General features: G+C 34.4%; 1 protein-coding gene across 2 annotated transcripts in view; it reads right to left on the bottom strand.

The window, feature by feature from the left end:
• Positions 1-1,027: 1,027 nt before the first annotated feature.
• PRMT3 (protein arginine methyltransferase 3) overlaps positions 1,028-23,353 on the bottom strand; it is a 138,237-nt gene continuing 115,911 nt past the window's right edge. For both annotated transcript variants that reach the window (XM_061203143.1, XM_061203142.1), the window contains 3 exons: positions 20,027-20,077; positions 19,743-19,830; positions 1,028-1,174 (listed from right to left, as the gene is read on the bottom strand). In XM_061203143.1, the coding sequence (XP_061059126.1) occupies positions 1,065-1,174; positions 19,743-19,830; positions 20,027-20,077 (249 nt within the window). In that variant the 3' untranslated portion in view covers positions 1,028-1,064. The remainder of the gene's footprint in view (positions 1,175-19,742; positions 19,831-20,026; positions 20,078-23,353) is intronic.

The raw sequence follows: 23,353 nt of genomic DNA, 5'->3' as shown, positions 1-23,353 counted from the left end.
CACTAAACTATGCTGCCTTGTGTGTGTCTTGTTTTGAAAAAGAACCAGCTGGTGAACTGAAAAGAAGCATGTGACCCACCTCTCCTTAAAATTTCCGTTATCTTAAAAGTGATTCCTTTGTTAAGACTTGTTTTAAATGCTTCTGATTTTATAAAAGGCTTTAATATATTGAAATGTCACTTTATAACGCTAATGGTCGTTGTATACATTTAATTGAATGTTTTCTGTTCTGCGTTTCAAACTGAGTCAATAATTGTAAATGACACAATTGTATAGAGTGATATAAGTATATTAACAGTTACATGTTTAACTTTGCACATAAATCTAGTTTGAAAAAAGTATTAGTAAATAAGTACATATTTATGCCAATCTTTAAAAACTTTTATGAAACCTAGGGTAAATGTATTGAAACTAGATTTCCTGGGCAATACTAGAAAACTATATGACTCAAGAATATTTGCAAAGAGAGAAGAAGCTAAAAAATGAGAACAGAATTATATAGCAATCAACTAAGCTGTCTTCAAATACAATTTGTGTGGTCTCGTTTCCATATTTTAGTCCCTTATGCTTGCTCTTTTAATGTATTATATCCTGATATTCTAGCAAATACAATTAAAACTACTCCTCAGAAAGGAAATCTGCAATAAAATATGTAATATCTTGTGTACAGTTACTAGTTTAATAAAACAACATCCAAATAACTAATCAATTACTAGTGTTTAAAATTTATAGTAAGAAACTTATTAAAAACAACAAAAGACTATCTCTGTTCCAAATTTAGGCCAATTTAAATGACTTTCAATACAGGTAAACTCAATGTAGGGGTTACATTTGGTTAAATCTCACTGACCAGACTTCCAAGAATGTGATTATGGCGGTGGATCACCAGGATTAGGCAGTGCCCTCCTTAGCTGAATCATCAGATGCCTGCCATGCTTCTCTCTACTGCGGAGGCTCAGGAAAGGACCCATCATCCATGTGCTCACATAAAACCCTCCCTCCCCTCCCTACCCACCCCTCCCCTACAACAAAAACTGCAAAGTAGTTGTGCTTTTGTGGACTTTTCACTGGAGACCATAAGTTTGAGTTGAATTATCCAATGTGAGGGTCACAATGAGAGACCGTGGATCTTTCTTATTCCTGTGCACTGTGATCTTTCCTTTCAAGGCTTCACCTATAGAAGAAAGGCAAAAAGTGTTTCAGAATTCAAGGAATACAGTGTAGCAGAAAAGTAACACAGTAGACCTAGTATTGCTCTTTTTTTGTTGTGAAAGGTATAACTAATTTTTTTTAACTTAAAATTTTTTAGGGCAATTTTACATTTAATTTTTGAACAAAACAGATCTAACTTACCCAGCACAAGTGTCAAATGCTTGTGAAAGAGTAAGCAAAACTACAGTGGTCACTGCAGGGTTGGGGGCTGTGTTACTGGACTCCTCAATAGGAGCCCTTATGGTGCGTCCTGGGCATAAAAAAAAAAAAAAGACATGGCCCCTGTCCTCAAAGAGTTCATGGTCAGGGGTGAAGAGAAATAGCTACATTAACAATTATACAACAGGTATGTGTCTAAAGTGTGCTGGAGGTGAGGATTGGGGATGGTCGGAAGGCAGTAAAAGGCAAAGTTACACAAGAATTAATGGATGAATTATCTGAGGACTAAAGTCAAGGTTACCTTAAGGAGTGTACATGGAGCAGCTTTTAAGGAAAAGAAAACACGTATAGAGAGCCCTTGGTGAATGGCATTTTGGGGAAATGAAAATTACAGCTGCGAAAACTTAAATGTGTATTTTATAGAGGCACATGACAAGGCTGTTGGCCTTTAAGGTACTCACATCATAAATGTAAAACAGAGCTTACACAGGTAAAAGAGTGAACACAAAAAATACAAGGCAAAGAATGATTCTCTAAAAACTTATCCTGTATGCTCCAAATTTTGTTTTACTCCAAAATGGAATTATATCTATGTGCTTTTCTGATTATAGATACTTCTCATTTTAAGTTTTTTTCATTTATTTACCAACAGCCATTTAAAAATAAAAACGAGATTGTTAAGTTATAACTGATCACCATTCCTTGCTTTAATAAGAGTAAAATCACAGCAAATACTATCAGGTATAGCTTTGAAAATCTGGATGGATACAGTGAGGCGCCATATAAAATGACTGTGGAATCTATATAAAACTATCAAAATACTGAATCAATATCTTATTTTAAAAAACCCTGCAAATCAGATCCCCCACATTAAGGGATAAAGAATCTGAATGCTTTTCAATATGGTAGTGAAATAACACAGTAAAACACAACACAACCACCTCATAGTTATACTTCAGAGTATAAAGATTCCATTACTGATACATTCTACACAGCCTGTAAAAAAGGCAAGGCTTATATAGTTTAATACAAAATTAAGGAATTAGAGTAATGGAAAAAATGATGTGGCCCAAGATGCAGTCTATGTAACCTAATATAACAGTGATTTTACGTGTAGGTGGTATGTTAATATGTACATCTGGCTTTCTTTGGCTACTGTATCTGACCTATTCCTCTATATTACTAAGAAAATGAAACAAAACTACATTACACGCCAAGCTCATCAATAGCCTGACAAAGATTACCTATGAGGTAGTTCTACAAACTTTGTAGAAAGTTCAGGTTAATTATTAGACAATAATAATCGATAATATTTATTTAACACTTATTTTGTGCTAGCCCTATTCTAAAGCCTTTATGTGATTTATCTCACTTAATGATTACAAAATATCTCTGTGAGGTTAAGTTCGTTTCCCTCACTTTACAGATGAGAAGCAAGGTTCAGGAAGGCTAAGCAATTTGCCCAAGGTCACACCGCCAGTTAGAGAAGAACCAGGATGTTAAGCAGGGCAGTTTGATTCCAGAGCCCATGTTCTTCAACTACATTCTAGTACCCCCATATCTCTACCTGAAAATTGATTATTATAGTTTTAAATACACTTTAATGGACATGAGACAGTCAAAATTTTACTACTCTATGACATTATTTGTAAAAACATTTAGCTACTTTATAAAAATTTTACTAATATTAAATTTTATATAATAATTTTTATTCTATAACTTTAATAAGCTATAATACATGTTTTCTTGACCATTAAGACATTAACCTAGGGAAGAAGTCATAAGTATCTTCAACAAATCTAAGAGATTTTCCATTTTTGAATATGTAGGCAATATTTTCTTGTTTCTATTTTTTTACCAACATTTAAAAATTGTTATTTTATACCAACAGTCATATCCTGAACTTATCATTTATTGATACTAAAATTGGAAATGAGTAGCTGCTCTACGATAAACTGCTATTGGTTTTATAAGTATATGACAGAAAAGAGTAATTACCAACTTGGTCATTAGGTTTAAATTACTGTTACTGAATTATCAACACAAGTTAACAAGCCTTGAATTTTACAAATTAGTGGCTTGTTAATTCCTTCCTATTTATAAGCAATGTGTCTTAGTGTAAATTACTTAATTTAGTTGCTTCTCTACAGTAGTTCTTATGTATGAAAAGACAGATAATGTATACTTGAGATATAAAAATAATGAAATGATCTCCACAGACCCAACATCAGGCTGGAATTTTACACAAACCACTGAAACCCCGTATTATGATCCTATGTCCCTCCAATCACATCTCTTCTCCAACCTCCAGCGGTAACCATGATTCTAATTTCTTGTTACCATTACCTATTCAAAATAGTTCCACTTCACAGAGGTGTATCCTGTATTAATAGACTGCTATTTATTTGTTCTTCCATTAAATTATTTCCATTTTTTTTTATTACAAATAATGCTGCTATGATTACTGTTATATATGTCTGTTGTGTCCATAAGACAAGAGTTTCTCTAGGATGGAAACTGCAGGATTTTAGGACATACACATGCTCAAATTACCATATAATGATAAATGGGCCTTTACTAATAAACTTCATCTAGTCATAGAAAAAGTCTCTTATCTACATAAGAATAAAGAGTAACTTTCTTTGTTGAGAGAATATTTATCAAAATCTGAGAGCAAATATGATAAAAAGCAAACACAGCAGCATTTAGATTAAAGTGAGAACACAGCAAAAATACCACTATCACTATATTATTTAACATTATTCTTGAATGTTCTACACAATGCAATATGACATAAAACAGAAATTAAGAATACAGATGTACTACTATTACGGGGGGAAAAAGAGATACAATTAATTTCAAATGTTATTTTCAGGGAAAGAGTTCCAGAAATCTTCACTGAGTTCTCTTGAGACTTTAACTAAATACTGATCTCTGTATGTGTATGGTAAAATTTCATGATTTTGAGCAAAGAACAATTCCTAGGGAGCAATTAGCTGAACAATTCCCAGAGCTCACACAGGCTGGGAGATGTCTGAATTCCAAGCAGCCACAATAGAAGGAACCTGTTGAACACTTATGATGATTCACTAGAGACACCAGATTACGCTTTAGCATTACACCACCCAAAGAGTAAAGGCCACACCACTGCTCTCTAACAAAGCTTTAAAACATTTTTTGTAAAGATCAAGGTAATCTTTAAATAACTTAATTGCCTGCCAAAGCAAACTTCACATACTTTTTAAAAGAAAGTAACCAAAATCCAAACATTCAGCAAAATAACACTTCCAGTGTTTGACATCCATTTAAAAATGTCTAGATTTTTAAAGAGCTGCAAATTAAGGCCTATAAGCAGGAAAAAAAAAAAGTTACAACAATAACAAAAACACATCAAGGCACATCTTAACTTCCTGAAAACCAGTGATAAAAAGAATAATCTGTAAAATATTCAGAGAAAAAAAGACATATTACATATAAGGGAAGATAGAAAAGAGTGATCTCAAAATTTTCATCAGCTGGACACATCTTCCAGTGATGTGATGTGAAGTGATGAAAGAAAACCTGTTAAAAATTCGATATCCAGCAAAAATCCTTAATAAATGAAAAATAAGAAAAAAATTCTTTTTTCAAAGAAACAAAAGCAAGAAATTCTTTTCCAGGAGGCCTGCACTACAAGAAATGTTAAAGGAAGTTCTTCAGACAGCAGGAAAATGACACCAAAAAGAAACCTGGATCTACACAAAGGAATAAACAGTGCTAGAAAATAGTAAGTACGTGGTAAATATAAGATGTTTTTTCCTTTTAAAAATTTATTTAATAGATAATTGACTGTTTAAAGCAAAAATAGTAACACTGTATTGTGGGGTTTAAAACATTTGGGGAAGTGAAATGTTTTTATAACAATAGCACAAAGGATCAGAGGGGGTAAACAGAAGAGTATTGTTTTAAGAGTCAAAACTACAAATGTAGTGGTATGATATCATTTGATGTTAGTCTCTGATAAGCTACAGGTGCATGTTAGAAACTCTAGAGCAACCATTATAGAAACAAATCCAAGAGTATAGCTAATTAGTCAAGGAAGGAGATAAAATGAAATATAAAGTCACAGGTTAAAAGTAATAGGAAGGAGAGGGATAGTCTACATAAACATTAATCAAAAAGAGGCTGGAATGGCTATATTACTTTCACACAAAGTTGACTAAAGGAAAAAAAAATAACTAGAGATAAACAAAGACATTTCGAATTGATAAGTTGTTCAATTCATAAATGAGACATCATAAACTTCTGTGTGCATATAATTACAGAGCTTCAAAATGTATGACGCAAACCTGACGGAACCATAAGAAGAAACAGACATAACCACAATCAATCATCATTGCAAAGTTCGCCTCTCCTTTGTTGATAATAATAACAACTAGACAGAAAATCAGAAAGAATATGGAAGACTTGAACATTATTAACCAACCTGACCTGGCTGACATCTATAGAACCAAGATGGATCATATACTGGTTCATAAAACAAATCTTAATACATTTAAACATATAGACATCATACAGAATATGTTCTCTGACCAAAACTGAATGAAATTAAAAATCAGTAACAGAAAGATACTTGAAAAATCCCAAAATATTTAGAAATTAAACAGACTTCTAAATATTCCATAAATCAAAATAAAAATCAAAAAGAAAACTAGACAGCATTTCGATTTGAATGATTATGAAACACAACATGTAAAAACAGGTGGATGATAGCTAAAACAGTGCTTAGAGGAAAAACTGATAACTTGAAATGCTTATATTAGAAAACAAAGAAGACAGACCCAAAGGTCTTCGTTGGGGAATTCTATCAAATATTTAAGGAAAAGTAATACCAAATGTACAAAAAATAGAGGAGGGAATACTCCATAACTCATCTTTTGAGGGCAGCATTATCCTGATAATAAAATGTTTTTTCGTTTTGAATTTTAGAATTTTATTTATTTTTTTATACAGCAGGTTCTTATTAGTTATCCATTTTATACGTATTAGTGTAAAAGAAGATACATTTATTAGAAGAAAACTACAGGTAAATATCCCTTATGAAAAAAGATTCAAAAATCCTTTGAACATACACTAATATGTATAAAATAGATAACTAATAAGAACCTGCTGCATAAGAAATAAAAAAAATCCTTTGAACAAAAGAGAAAAATCATGATTGTCTCACACAAATGTAGAAAAAGCATCTGACAAAATTAATTTCTTTTTTTTTATTGGAGTAAAATTGTGACAAAATCAATTTCTAACAACTTTCAGCAAGCTAGGAATAGAAGGAATCTTCTTCAACCCGATAAAGAAAATCTATGAGAAACTATAGATAACATCATTATTAATGGGGAAAGACTGAATGCTTTCTTCCTAAGACTGGGACTGAGGTAAGGATGCTCATCCTGACCATCTCTAATTAGTATTCTGTTGGATGTCCTAGTCACAGCATTAAGATGTGGGGGAAGAAAAAAATATATAGACTGGGGGAAAAAAAGTAAAACAGTCTTTATTTGCAGACCATATGGTCTTAACAAATAGAAAATCCTTAAGCAATATTAAAAAAAAAAAAAGCTACTAGAATTGAAAGGATTAGCAATCTCAGGATATAAGATCAATACAAAAAATTAATTGCATTTTTACATGTGAGCAATGAAGAATTAGAAATTGAAATAAAAAACCACAATAGCATTTACAATAGCACTGAAAAAGCATGTAATACTTGAGATAAATATAACAACATATATGTAACATTTAGTTACATCAAACTATGAAACACTGCTAAAGATGATCTAAGTAAATGGGGAGATACATTTTGCTTGTGGATGAGAGTCAGTACTCTTTGCTTGTGGATAAGATGTCAGTTCTCCCCAGAGCAATCTATGGATTCAACACAGTCCCTATCAAAATCCTAGTAGGTTTTTTTTTTTGCCAGAAATTAACAAGTTGATTTTAAAATTTATATGGAATTTAAGGGATCTAGAATAGTGAAAACAATTTTGAAAAAGAATAAAGTAGGACTTATATCATCTTACAAAGATGGTGTCTTACTGGCATAAGAACAGACACAGATTAATGGAACAAATAAAGCTGAGAAACAGACTTACGCATATATGGTCAATTAATTTTTGACAAAAGAGCCAGGATAATTAAATGAGAAAAGCATAGTCTTTTCAAGAAATGATGATGAGACAACCTAATACACATTTGGGAAAAGATGTTCTTCAAATCAACATGAAATAGATTATAGGCCTAGATGTACTGACAAAATTATAAAATTTTTAGAGCAACCATATAGGAAAAACTTTGATGTTAAGATAGCAAAGATTTCTTAATTAGGACACAAAAGCACAGACTTCAAAAGACCTTAAGAAAATGAAAAGACAAACTAGGAATTGGAATAAAAATATTAGCACCACATACATCTGACAAAGAACTTGTATGCATACATATAAAGATCCTTACAACTCAATAAGATGACAACCCAATCAAAAATTGAGCAAAATATTTTAAAAGAAACCTCACCAAAAAAAGATGTACAGGGACTTCCCTGGTGGCACAGTGGTAAAGAATCCGCCTGCCAATGCATGGGACACAGGTTCGAGCCCTGGTCAGGGAAGATCCCACATGCCGCAGAGCAACTAGGCCCGTGTACCGCAACTACTGAGCCTGCGCTCTAGAGCCCGTGATGCGCAACTACCGAAGCCCACGCGCCTAGAGCCTGTGCTCCACAGCAGGAGAAGCCACCGCAATGAGAAGCCCACGCACCACAACAAAGAGTAGTCCCCACTCGCCGCAACTAGAGAAAGCCTGTGTATAGCAACGAAGACCAAACGCAGCCAAAAATAAATAAATAAAAATTTATTAAAAAAAAAAAAAAGATGTACAAATGACCAATAAACCTATGAGAAGACGCTCAACATCATTAGTCATAAGGCAAATGCAAATTAAAAACACAGCTGTCACTACATACACATGTAATAGAATGACTTAAACTAAAATGACTTGCCCTTTTATATAAGTGTTGACAAAGATGTGGAGCAAATGAACCCTCAACAGTGGTAGGAATGTTGAATAAGCACAGTCACTGTGAAAATGTATGCCAGTTTCTTATAAAGTTAAATATATATTTACCATAAGACCCAATAATCCCACTCCTAGGTACCTGCCCGGGAGAAATGAAAACATATGCCCACACAAAAACTTTTACATGAATGTCCATAGCCATTTTATCCATAATGGCACCTAACTGAAAACAATCCAAAAGTCTAGCAGCAAGTGGATGCATATGTAAATTACAGTAAGTCCATACAAAGGAATACTACTTGGCAATAAAAAGGAACAAACTACTGATACACAGATGAATTTTTAAAATATGCTAAAAGCAAAGAAACTGGAGTATATTCTGTATAGTAACTTTGATATAAAATTCTAAAAGAATACTAATGCCTTAACTATTAGTAATACTAATACACAGTGATAGAGAGCAGATCAGTGGTTCTCCTGGTCTGGAAATTGAAGCTGGGGATGACCAACTCTAGTGGGGATGACTGCCTGCAGAGGGGATCAACAAGGGAACTTTTTAGAGTGACATAAATATTCTATATCTTAACTAGGGTGGGGTATACATTTGTCAAAATTCATTAAACTGTACAATTAAAATGTGTGAATTTTTTTTTTTTTAAAGAGATTGCAAGTTCTAGAAGGAGGACTTTTTTTGGGGGGCGCTGCATTGGGTCTTCGTTGCCACGTGGGCTTTCTTTAGTTGCGGCGAGAGGGGGCTACTCTTCGTTGCGGTGCATGGGCCTCTCATTGCGTTGGCTTCTCTTGTTGCAGAGCACGGGCTCTAGGCACGCGGGCTTCAGTAGTTGTGGCTCGCGGGCTCTAGAGCGCAGCTCAGTAGTTGTGGCACACGGGCTTAGTTGCTCCGTGGCATGTGGGAATTTCCCGGACCAGGGCTCGAACCCGTGTCCCCTGCATTGGCAAGCGGATTCTTAACCACTGCGCCACCAGGGAAGCCCTAAAATGTGTGCATTTTTACTGTATGTAGATATAAAATAAAGCTGTTTTTAAAATGTGGTGGCTTAGGAATAAATTCATAGATAAATAGAATATAGTAGAGAAACCAAAAGATCCATTATGGAGATTCAGTACATGGTAAGCGGGGCATTTTAACCCACTGAGGAAAGGAGTCAAGAGAAATGTGTAAATATAGTAATACAAAATTTTTTAGTATGGAACCAAAGTCAGAAACCAAAAGGAAAAGGTTGAAGATTTGTTTATACAAAAATGAAAAAATTCTATAAAGCAAGACACTTTAAAGAAAAGCAAATTACAACAATGTTAGTTTCACTTCTTAGAATAGCAAAGATTTTTTAAAAAAGTAAATTTTCACTCGATTCCTTAGGATGGCTTATGAGAAGTGCAATACTTTTTAAAAAAACGCATAAAGTGTGTTCCAGTTTTACATTCCTGCCATCTTCATCAATATTGGGCATTATGAGAAACCAAGCAACAACAGAAAAAGAATGAAAGAAAACGATAAAAACATTTTTGTTATTTAGATAAACAACAACCAGAATCTGACTGCTTTGATTTGCAATTCAGTGATTATCAGTAGTGATGGGTATTATTAATATTTCAAATGTTTAACCACCATCTAAAAAGAAATCCTCTGAGCATTTACCTTTAGTGATTTTCTTGTTGATGTATATGAGGTTCTGTTGCAAATATTTCTTTTTAGTGCATGTGCCCTAATGGTTGCTGATCTTTAAGTTGCTTTAGACATGTTAAAAAAAATGTTAAGTTGGCTAGTTTGTAACTGTCCTATTCAATCCTTAGTGTAGGGTCAAAATGGAAATGTTCCCTGGTGCCTATAAAGCAGGTTAACTAATTCTGCATTTCAAGTTTAAAGAATATATTTAAGTAGTCTATGTACACCTTAATTTAAAATATAGCCCAACTCAAGATGAACTGGCAGTGGATAATTTTGTTAAATTTTCACAAAAGAAAAAATTTTAAGCACCAATATTAAATTAAAATATCTGAATAATTAAAAAGTTATAACATTAAGGGACTTCCCTGGTGGCGCAGTGGTTGGGAATCCGCCTGCCAATGCAGGGGACACAGATTCGATCCCTGGTCCGGGAAGATCCCACATGCCGCAGAGCAACTAAGCCCGTGCGCCACAACGACTGAGCCTGCGCTCTAGAGCCCGCGAATCACAACTACTGAAGCCCACGTGCCTAGAGTCCGTGCTCCGCAACAAGAGAAGCCACCACAATGAGAAGCCCGCGCACCCCAACAAAGAGTAGCCCCTGCTCGCCGCAAATAGAGAAAGCCCGCGCACAGCAACGAAGACCCAACGCAGACAAAAATAAATAAATAAATAAATTTATTTTTTTTTAAAAAGCTATAACATTGTCTTATAAGCTGATGCTGTAATTTTCATGTCTTAAAATGAAATACCAGTAAAATAACTATTTCTGTAATAACCTTAATTTCAAAAAGGGGGTGCAAACAGCACTTATTTAAGTTAATTAAATAGCACGAAGGGTCACAGTAATAAATACATAGTTCACACTGCTGCACTCACTTCAATTGTTCAAGCCCGACTAAAGTGCCAAGGCAGTGGCTATAATACCAGAATATATCAGAGTAATTAATCAGTGTCAAATAGATATAAAATGACTGATGCTGTTAAGTGTGTATACTGTGGTGAGAGCTGCAAAGGACACTCTCTATGGAACTGAGCTATATCACTTTGTTTTTATCACTGGCAGACGGCTATACCGTATATTAGTATACCACAAAGCAGCGCTGCAGTTCAATCAAGAACAAAATTGATTTCATTTCAATTCTGTCCTGGTTGTTTTTTAAAATTAGTTTCTTCCAGAGCAATAAAATTTCATTTCCCCACAAGGGGGATAAATAAAAAATCATTATTATCACTATTAAAGCTTAGAGTTAAAAAGTGAAAGAAAAAAAAAAAAGAAATGGATTCTCCATCACCTAAGACCTTACTAATAATATATAAAGAGAACTAAACAGCCTGATTTTAATAATATTTTTCAAAGCCAAATCACAAGAAAAAGATCTGAATTTTTAAAATAAATACTGCCACATAAGTTTTTACAATAAAATTGTACATTATTTTTAAAGGAAAAGAAAAGAAAAAACCCTGAATTTAAAGTAAGTGTTCTTTAAATCCTTTAAAAGTATTCATCCTGGAAGTCTGGTCTCTAACTCCCACAATGCAGGAAGTTCTCAAATGTCGTAGAGTACTTCTTTTGGAACTATTGTTAGAACTAGGCTGTGAAAATAACAACAACAATAACAACAAAAACCCAAAACGAAGCAAAAACAAACTAGGCTCATCATTTTATAGTTCCCTTGTGCTTTTGGCCAAATGTAAAATTCTTAGTCTGAGAAATTCCCTATTCACACTGTCTTTTCTTGCTTTCCAAAAATCCAGTCTACCCCCAACGGTGGATTTACCATTCTGAAAAAAATATTTATCATTACTGAAGATATTAACACACACACACACACACACACACTAGGCAGAATAACTGTACAGCTATGTATACAATATTTTATTTGTTAAAAAAATCTTGTCACATTACTTTCTGGACAGTAAAATAAGCAGTACATACACAGCAAATTGTCCTGATTAGACTCTTGGCTTTATTTAATTTTATCTAAAAATTTTATGCCATACAGAGTCAAAAACTACTTTTTTTTTTTTTTTTTAAAACATCTTTATTGAAGTATAATTGCTTTACAATGGTGTGTTAGCTTCTGCTTTATAACAAAGTGAATCAGTTATACATATACATATGTTCCCATATCTCTTCCCTCTTGCATCTCCCTCCCTCCCACCCTCCCTACCCCACCCCTCTAGGTGGTCACAAAGCACAGAGCTGATCTCCCTGTGCTATGCGGCTGCTTCCCACTAGCTATCTATTTTACATTTGGTAGTGTATATATGTCCATGACACTCTCTCACCCTGTCACATCTCACCCCTCCCCCTCCCCATATCCACAAGTCCATTCTCTAGTAGGTCTGTGTCTTTATTCCCATCTTGCCACTAGATTCTTCATGACCTTTCAAAAACTACTTTTTAACTCAACAGAGAACTCTCTTCAGCCATGCCGAAACTTCTGAGAACATCAGAGCTGACAAAATGGGGCAACCAAATACAGCAGCTAGATAAATGCCCTTGCCATGTGTCACCCACAGTGATGAGAGGAAATTAATTTAAATGACAACGCATATTACTGTACTTATTCATTCGTTCAGCAGGATATTTCTAATATGCCAAATACTACATCAGATAAAAAAGAAGTGATAGAGGCAAATTAACTCATCTTCTATTAGAACCCTTTACCACAGCACACTGGTATGTTCTAACACAGATGTATGCATGAATTGATCTGGGAGAACAAAGAACAAAGCAGTTAACCTTCTAAGGACAATGAGGAAAGATTTACAGAAATAAGATGGGTCATAAAGGGAAAAGTGGAATTCATCAAGTGAAAGAGGTCAAAACAATTTCCTAGGTAGAAGAATATCTTAGACAAAAGCAAGGAAGAAAAGACAGGAAAGTTAGCTAAAAAATGAGCAGTAGAGCTGGAGCATATGATGGGCTTATGTGGGGTTGTGACAGGGTGGGGTTGGAAGTGATGAAAAATGGTCAGACTGTAAAGGGCCAAGGTAAGGAATCTGGATTTTATCCTGGATATCCTGACGGTCCAGTGTGGGTTTTTTAAAAATTACCTTTATTAAGGTGTAATTTATATACAATAGAACTGTAACATGTAAAATGTGCAGTTCAATGAGTTTTAGTAATATCTCACTCTCATAAACTTTTGCCTACCTCAAGTCTCAAGATTCTCTCTTATGTTATCGTCTAGAAGTTTTACAGTTTCAAGCTTTTATATTTAGGTCTATCATCCATTCAAAGTTGGTTTTTATATATTTGGTGTCAGATAAGAACTGAGATTCATTATTTTCCTTTATGAATATTCAGTCATTCTAACACCATTTTTTGAAAAGACTATCCTTTTCCCATTGAATTTACATTGGCCCTTTGGAAAAATTTAATTGACTATACAAAACTGAGACTCTGGATTTCCTATTGTTATATTAATCTATGTATCTACTTTTTATATGCCAATATTATACTGCCTTGGTTAATGTAATTTTTAAGTAAGTTTAGAATTCACATAGTATAAGAATTCCAATATGGTTCTTAAAATTGTTTGGCTACTCTAGGTGTTCTGCATTTGCATATAAATTTTAGAATCAGCCTGTCAATTTCTACCTTGCTAAAGTCACTTACTAGTTCTGTAGTTTTTTTGGTAGATTTCTTAGAATTTTCTATGTACACATTATTTATAAATAACAACAGCTTTATTTCTTCCTTTCCAGTGGCTTTTAATTCTTTTTCATTTCTTATTGCACTGGCTAAGACTTCCAATATAAGAGTGTAGGAGTGGTGAGAGTGGACATCCTTGCCTTATCTCAAATTTAGGGAGAAAGCATTTAGTCCTTCTCTATTCAGTATGATGCTAGCTACAGACTGTATGGATGCCTTTTGTCAGGTTGAGGAAGTTCTCTTTTATTTCTAGTTTGCTGTACTTGTCATGAATGGATATTGAATTTTGTTAAATGTTTTTTCTGCATCCACTGATATGATCATGTGGCTTTTCTTCTTTAGACTGTTAGCATGGTGGACTGCATTACAAGATTTTAAAATATTGAATTAGCCTTGCATTCCTGGAATAAAACCCACTTGGTCATGGTGTGTTTTCTTCTTATACATGTATGCTGGATTCAATTTGCTACTATTTTGTTGAGGATTTCTACATCTATATTCATGAGGGACACTGGTCTGCAGTTTAATTTTCTTGTACTACCTTTGTCTAATTTTTGGTATCAAGATAATACTGCCCTCATAAAATTAGCTCTCTTCTATTTTCTGGAAGAGACTATGTAGAACTGGTGTTATTTCTCCCTTTAAGTCGTTGGGAGAATTTGCAATGAAGCAATCTGTGCCTGGAGATTTGTTTTATGGAAGGCTTTTGAGTCTGGCTGCTGATTTTGTAAATAAAATTTAATTGGAACACAGCCACACCCACTCATTTACCTATGGGTCTGCAGGTCCCCACTGCTGCCACTGTTACTGCTGCCACCACTGTAGGATTACTTGGGGGCTGCGATATGGGAGCACAGAGAAGAAACACAGAAAAGAAAAATGGGGATTTCCCCCCACTCTCTCTAAGCATTAGGAGACCCTTTCCCGACTCCTCAAGCTAGAATCAGAGGGCTCCTTTGGGAGCTCTTCCTGTCTGTGCTGAGGCCCTCTTCTGAGTTTCAGGCTGTCTGGAGTCCAGGCTAGGGGATACTGAAGGAAAACTAATCACAAATTTACCACCAGTTCAGTGGTACTTCGAATTCTGGTCATCTTCTCCAACTTATCTGCTATTATGTACTTTTCAGAGATCTCAAAGAGCTGTTCCAAGCATTCTGGTTTTAAAGCTGCATTCAGTGAGACAGATAGGATGAATGCACTTACATCACTGGGAACCGGAATTACTGTCTTTATATTAATTGTATTTCCTGTAAACAGCATTTAGTTAGTTCTTGCTTTTATTCAGTTTATTTCTGCCTTTTAATTGGCATGTTTAGACTATTAACATTTTTTAAAAGACTTAAACTTTTTTTTTTTTAATGTATTTATTTTTATTTATTTATGGCTGTGTTGGGTCTTCGTTTCTGTGCGAGGGCTTTCTCTAGTTGTGGCAAGCAGGGGCCACTCTTCATCGCGGTGTGCGGGCCTCTCACTATCGCAGCCTCTCTTGTTGCGGAGCACAGGCTCCAGACGCGCAGGCTCAGTAATTGCGGCTCACGGGCCCAGTTGCTCCGCGGCATGTGGGATCTTCCCAGACCAGGGCTCGAACCCGTGTCCCCTGCATTGGCAGGCAGATTCTCAACCACTGCGCCACCAGGGAAGCCCAAAAGACTTAACTTTTTAAAGCAGGTTTATGTTTACAACAAAACTGAGAGGAAGGTACAGAGACTTCCCATATCCCCCGGCCCCCACATATGCACAGCCTCCCCGACTATCAACATCACTCATTGGAATGGTACTTTTTTTTTTTTTTTTTTTAAACCAAGGATGCACCCACATTGATGATACATCATAATCACCAAAATTCTGTAGTTTACCTTAGGGTTCACTCTTGGTGTTACACATTCTACAAGTTTGGACACATGTAAATGACATATATCCATATTATAATATCATAAAGAGTATCTTCACTGCCCTAAAACCCTCTGTGTTCTGCTTATTTGTATCCCGTGCCCCTGGCAACCACTGATCTTTTTATTATCTCCATAGTTTTGCTTTTTCCAGAATGTCATTATCACACATCACACAGTGTATATAGCCTTTTCAGATTGGCTTCTTTTACTTAGTAATATGTGTTTAAGATTCCTCCATGTCTTTTCATGGGCTCATAACTCATTTCTTTTTAGCACTGAATGAAATTCCATCGTCTGGATGTACAGACCATTCATATTTAATATAATTATCAATATGTTTGAATTTAAGTCTACCATCATACCTTTTGTTTTCTATTTGTCCATCTGTTTATGTTCCTATATTCTCTTGAATTGAATAGTCTTTTCAGGATTCTGTTTTATCTCCACTACTAGCTTATTAGCTATATTTTGTGGTTTAATTTAAAAATTTTTAGCTGTTGCTCTGGGGTTTACAATGTACATACTTAATTCATCAGTTCACCATTAAATTGCTTCATCTAAGTGTAAGGACTTTACAATATATTTCCATTTTCTAATTAATTTCTTTTTTTAATCATTGCCATATATTTTATGTCTCCATATGTTTTAAAACACACAATGCATTATTATTTTTGCTTTAAATAGTCAATTATCTTTTAAGAAATTAAAAAGTGAGAAAATAAAGGCTTTTCTTTATACTCACACATTTACCATTTCTGGCATTTTCCACTCCTTTGTTTAGAGTGGAATTTTCTAAATATTGAAAATTTTGGTGATATTTTCTTTCCACTTGAAGAGCTTACTTTAATATATTTTGTATTGTTGGTCTGCTCCTCTCTCTATGTTTTCTTTTTCTCTGGTTAAAGTTTTTTTTTTTTTTTTAAATTACCACTGCATATCAGCAATTTGTTTATGATGTATCTTGAGGTTGTTTTCTTTGTGTTGATCCTTCTTGGAGTTCACTCAATTTCTTGGAGTTCACTCAATTTCTTCAATCTGTGAGTTATAGTTTTTATCAAATATAAGAAAATTTTATCCATTATGTTTTCTGCCCCTGCTTCTTCCATGGACTTCTACTATTATATTTAAGGTTGAATGCTGCATATTTTCCCACAGGTTACTGTGGATACATTAATTTTAAAAAAAAAATCTTTTTTCCCCCTCTCTGTGCTTCTTTTTGGATACATTTTATTGCTGTATCTTTACGTTCTCTGATCTTTCCTGCCGTTAACTCCATCAAATGACATTTTCACTTCAGATGTTGTAATTTTCATCTCTAGAAGTTCTATTTGGATTGTAAATATCTTCTCATATTTTCCTATGTTCATATAAAAGTAGTTATAATATGTTTCAACATGCTTGTGTGCTAATTCTATCATTTCTGGGTTTGTTTCTACTGCCTGGTATTTTCCTGCATTCAATGTTTGATTGAATGCTGGCCATTTTGAATTTTATGTCATTGAACATCTGATTTTATTGTTCTCCTTTGTTGCTATTAAGGTTACATGCAGTTCAGTTTTTCCTCTTTAGACTTGTTTTTAAGCTTTGTTAAGGAGCATTCAGAGTTGCCTTTACTCAAGGGATAGTTTATTCCCGCTACTATGGTCCTTCTGGAATCTCCACTGAATAGAGTCCAGAAAGATGCCCTACTCTAGCTTGTTGAAATCTGAATACCCCACAGCCCTGTGTAAATGCTGGGAAATATTTGGTTCACAACTACTCCAACTGCTTTGCCTGACCTCAGGCATTTCATCCCACATACACACATCTTAGCACTCATCTAAAACTCAAGGGCATATCTTATGGAGATCTCCAGAGCTCTTTTTCTGACTAGTGTGTACCCCAATACTCTGCCCCAGAGCTTCTGGATTCTATTCATCAGTACTACCACCAAAGGCTTACTATAGCAGGGTTAAAAAAAAAATTCTTGTAACTGAGAATGACCACATTTTCCTTACTTTGAAATTCCCCTTTCAAACTCTCCGCAGGCTGTGCTATTTTAGGGGAGCCTATTGGCCTTACCATTTAAATATGAGTACACACAATGGCAATGAAAGAAATAGAGAATGTAGATGGTGCCAGAGGGCAACATTAGGATCATATACCTTCTTCACAGTATTCTGAAAAAGCTGAATCAATTACTCTAAGGATTACTGGGTAAAGAATATTTAGGATTTCAAAATTTCACTAGGCATCAAGTAATACTTTGTTGTAATTAGGTAGGAGAAAATTCTAATGCTATCTTAAATCCCCCTCAAGATTAAAACATGAAAGAATTAGTATTGCCTTTAGAATTTTAGCATTAAGACAACAAAATGGTTACAGTGAGGAAAAAAAGCAGTATTTTCAATTTTCCCAAAATCAATCCAAATACCAGAGCTAAACAAAAAACAAAACAAAGAAACAGAAATGAGGATGTGTTGGCTTCATTTCAGTTTTGCTGTGCTCTAGCTTTCTAGAGAAAGAGAAAATGACGCCATCAAGGTTTTATTTCCATAGCACTGCAACCTCAAAGTGAAAAAATGACAAGGTGCTGCTTTACTCTAACAGTGTTTATTTGCATCTACTAAATTCCTTTATGCCTCAACAGTGAAATCAAAACCACATTAGAATTTTATGAAATATTTTAAACACAAAGAGAATGATTTAATGACCTCTACTCAGCTTTGTCAAATCTTAACATTCTGCCACAGTTCCTTCAGTTTTTAAAAGAAATAGTTCAGATACATGGCACTAAACCCCCTTTGTAGCCTTCCCTGATCCTACTTCCATCCTTCCCTAAAGGGAACCACTACCATGATTCAGTGGTTACCATTCTTAAGTGTTGCTTCTTACTTTTGCTATGTGTGTGTGTACATACAGCTGTTTTACATGTTTTTAAACTTCATATAAATCATATACTGTAGGAGTCATTCTGCAAATTTTTGCTCAGTGTTGCTTTTGAGAGACACACAAATAATTTGATGTTGAATATCTTTACAATGAAGTCTGTTCTACATTCAGTTTTCCTACAGTCAGAAGACTTTCAGTGAAGATGGGACAAGAAGACTTACACGTAATAAGCAGTTAAAAAAAAATTCCTAATCAAATTCTAACTTTTGGAGTTAAATGTGTAGGTATGTAAGAACTATAGGTGCTTGTGTAAGTGAACAATCAATGAGATGAATGTAGAATTGGATCAGTCTTCAAACACTATGTAAGATTTGAGGAGGTGGACACAGTGGAGAGCATTCTAGACAAATAAAAATATATTTTGGGGACTTCCCTGGTGGCGCAGTGGTTAAGAATCCGCCTGCCAATGCAGGAGACACGGGTTCGAGACCTGGCCTGGGAAGATCCCACATGCCACAGAGCAGCTAAGCCCATGTGCCACAACTACTGAGCCTGTGCTCTAGAGCCCGTGAGCCACAACTGCTGAGCCTGTGTGCCATAACTACTGAAGCCCACGCGCCCTAGAGCCTGTGCTCTGCAACAAGAGAAGCCACCGCAATGAGAAGCCTGCACACCTCAACGAAGAGCAACCCCCGCTCACCTCAACTAGAGAAAGCCCCGGAGCGGCAACAAAGACCCAACGTAGCCAAAAGTAAATTAAAAAAAAAAAAATATATATATATTTTGAATATAATAACTACTGAATGACATTGTCTTTAATTTATACTTTACTTCTATTGGTGATATTTCTCTTTAGTCACTTGGGAAATGAGAACATTTTCTTTTATTTATATTTGCTACTTAATATGTATTAGCTATTGCTTAAAGAAAAATTTTCTGATTTTGTGGTACTCAAAATAAGAGCTACATAATGTCACATATATTTTAACTGGCAGAAATTAAATTTAAATAAAAGTTTTCTTTAACTTACTTCTTTAATGAAACGATATGCCACCTAAAATTTATATACATGGTAAACTCTAAGAACAACTTATCTTAGTATGCCATATTGCTTCAAATACAGTGGGCATAGAAAAAGTGGTTGTAGAATGAATGAATATTGTTTACTTCAGAATGGATAAGACATTTTCCCCTTTTTCTTTCTTACCTGCTTTAACTGAAAATGGCTTTTCCAATAGGAATATTGTTTGTTTCCAGTGTGTTTTGGTACTCTGGGGGCCCGTAGAGAACACAACCTGCATTGGTAGAGTTCAAAAGTACCTGATGAAGTACAAGATTTTTAATATCACGGTACATTAATCTACTACATCAAATACAAGTTCCAACTGCTTACAATAGCAAAATGCTTATGATCAAACACCTTGGGGCACAAAAATAAAATACAATGTATTTCACACAATTAATTCTTATGAGACAACTCGTGATACTTACCTTGTTGTGGCAATTCTTCTCAAAATATATATCGAAGTAGCCAGCAAATGCCTGTTTAAAAACAAAGGAATATAAATAATTATTAAACGAATTACATAACAATTGATTATACAGTCTTAAGCCATGGCAAATAAGAAACCATTTCCAATATCAGACACTCTTAAACTTATGGCAGGTCACTATTTTTCCTGGAAAACATGATATTAGTAAAAATAAAGTAATATAATTTGGCTTTTCCCCACAGAAACAACATAATAATAAGGGTAACAAGGCTAATCAAATACTCAGTATGTGTTAAATTAGAGAAATGACCGTGGTGGACCACTGAAAGGTGAGAATCTACATGGAGAGAGGCTCATGCGGCCCCTCGCCCATCCAGACTCTTCCACTGAGATGCTGCCATGTGAGTCAAGCCTCCACACAACTGCAGCAGCATGAAAAACCCTAGGAGCAGAACTAGTATGTAAGTCCAGTCCAGACTGCAGAAACACAGACAAGTAAACCTACATGATTTTTGACTTCAAGGCGCTAAGTTTTGGAGTGGTTTGCTAACATAGCAATAAATACTAAAACATACTCTTTTATATGAAGCCAGCTCATTTAATTTCTTCTCATCTTGTTCATCCAATTTTAAAGCAAAGTACTATGATTATTTTTGTGATGAGATAAATGAAATTTTAAAATATTACGTATTTTTTTCCTGAAAATAAAAACAAGACTATTCAAATTAAATGTATGTGTAGGCAAACACCCAAAGAAGAAACTCCAACGTAACTCTCAGGTTTACTCTAACAGTTTACAAAAAGGCCTCTAGAACAAATTAACATGTTCAAACAAATAAATAATTTTCACTTATTTTTGTTTAAAATTTAAATGATACCATTCCTTTTTCTTTCACTAGTGGGACAGGCTTGACTTAATCTATTTTAAAACTGGCATTAAATAAAGCTTATAAAGTCTTAAAAACTGGAAACTGATTACTGAAAAATCACTATAAAGCTAATTACTGTACTTTCCTGCTTTTGTTAAGAATGTGGAGTTTTATTGATCCGTAGGGTTAATGTGGATTGGGCCCAAACCAAATTCAATATTTAACCTTGAGGTTCATTATACTTTAGATACCAAAAGAGAATCAAAATACTATATAATTCTGTCAAACTGAAAAACCTGTATAAGTCTCAGACCAATCCCTAAACTGTGTATGTGCAGGAGAGACCCAAAACAGTATAGCAAACTCTTAGAGAATGGAAATGAGATGTGAACCACTGTCTGCCAAGGCACTGTTGACAGAACTCATATTTTGACTTTGGATGGACTGCCTGTTAACAACGAACATCAACACTGTCCAGATGATTATAACCCAACTAAGAGTCCACAATATCCAGGATATAATCCAATATTACTCAACATACAAAGTCCAGGAAAATGTAACCAACTTTCAAGAGAAAAGACAATCAACAGATGCCAATGCTGAGATGACCCAGATGCTGGTACTATTAGACAAAGACTTAAAGCAAATAACTATGCTGGTATAAGTTAATAGCAATGATGTAAAAGAAACACACTGAAATGAATCAAAAGATAGGAATTCTCAGTACAGAAATAGAAACTATGAAAAGAGAACCAAATGGAAATTTCAGAACTGAAAAACACAATAACTGAAACAAAAAACTTCCTGGGCTGAATTGCTGAATTGCAGAATGGAGATGATAGAGGGGGACAAGGTCAGTGAATCTGAAGTTAGATCAACAGAAATTATCTAATTTTAAAAAACAAGGGGAAAAGATTGAAATAAAATGCCCAGAGCCTCAGGGACCTGTGGAGCTAACATACATGTAATAGGAGGTCCAGATGGAAAAGAAAAAGATATTGGAACAAAACAAACAAACAAAAACAAAACAAAAAAACCTTTCAAAATTCTATATCCAGGAAAAACATCCTTTAGCAATGAAGATAAAATAAACGAATTTTCAAGTGAAGGAATATTAAAAGAATCCATTGCCAACAGGCTTTTTAGAAGACATTTTAAAGGAAGTTCTTCAGGCTGATGGGCAATAATACTGGAAGGAAACCTGAAACATCAAAAATGAGAGAAGAACGATAAATAGTTGGGTAAATATAAAACACTACGTTTCCCCTCTGAATTCCTTTAAGATACCTATGATTTTTTAATGCAAAAATTATAACATCATCTGGTGGGGTTTTCAATGTATGCACATGTATGCACAAAGATCAGTGCAGGGGGTAGAGGGGTAGGAGGGAGGAAGAATGAAATTCCACCAGTATATACAAGTGTTTATAAAATCTGGAAATAAAGAAGGTTTATTTTTAAGTATCATACGCAAGGCAGAAACTTAATAAAGAAAAATTTAAATTTTAGTAACAAAAGTAAAAGATGAATAACAGATCTGAGAGTATTTACAATATAGGTAACAAAGGGTCACTGTCCTTTGTACATTAAGCTACTACAAATTAATAAGGAAGCAATATGTCAAAAGAAACTAACAAAAGAAAAGCAGGAAATTTACAAAAGAAAAATCAAATGATTAATAAACATGTTAAAGAAATTGTTTCACCTACTTAGAAAAAAATAAGTAAATTAAGACAACATGATACAATTTTCCTTGATCATGTTGAGGAAAGGATTTTTTAAATGATAATATCTACAATTAGTGAGGAATGGAGCATTCATGCTGGGAAAGTAAACTGAAATAACCTTTCGAGGGGAATTAAGTAATACATATTAAAAGATAAAACATTTGTATTAAAAAGAAGTCAGACACAAAATAGTACACACGATATGATTCAATTTATATACAGGAAATTCAAAGATAGCAAAACTAATTTAGTGTTACAAATCAGAATAGTAGTTATCCTTGCAATATGGGTAGAAACTGGAAGGGGTTACATGATAGGCTCCTGGGTTGCTGGTAATACTCTGTTTCTTAAGTTGAATGCTGGGTATATGGCGGGGTAATCACTTTGTGCAATTTTACCAAACTATACTTACAATTTGTGCACTTTTCTGTTTTCATGCACACAACTAAGATTTTATATAATGTACATACTCATTGATCCAGTAATTAAAAACTTCCAAAAATTAAGTATGCTTGCAAAGATTTAAACATGTCAATTTTAGCCCACATTTTCAACAACAGGTGATCAGTTAATAAAGCATAAAATCTACAAATAATAGAATACCATTTGGCCATCAAAAGTAATCCTGTAGACAAATATTTACTGATTTCGAAAAATAGTTGTGATATACTATTAGGTGAAAAGAATAATATATATTTATTATGGGCACTTATTCTGTGTTACACAAAT

This window comes from Eubalaena glacialis, chromosome 10, assembly GCF_028564815.1.
Source record: "Eubalaena glacialis isolate mEubGla1 chromosome 10, mEubGla1.1.hap2.+ XY, whole genome shotgun sequence".
Lineage (NCBI taxonomy): Eukaryota > Metazoa > Chordata > Mammalia > Artiodactyla > Balaenidae > Eubalaena > Eubalaena glacialis.
This window is presented reverse-complemented; position numbering and strand designations above follow the sequence as displayed.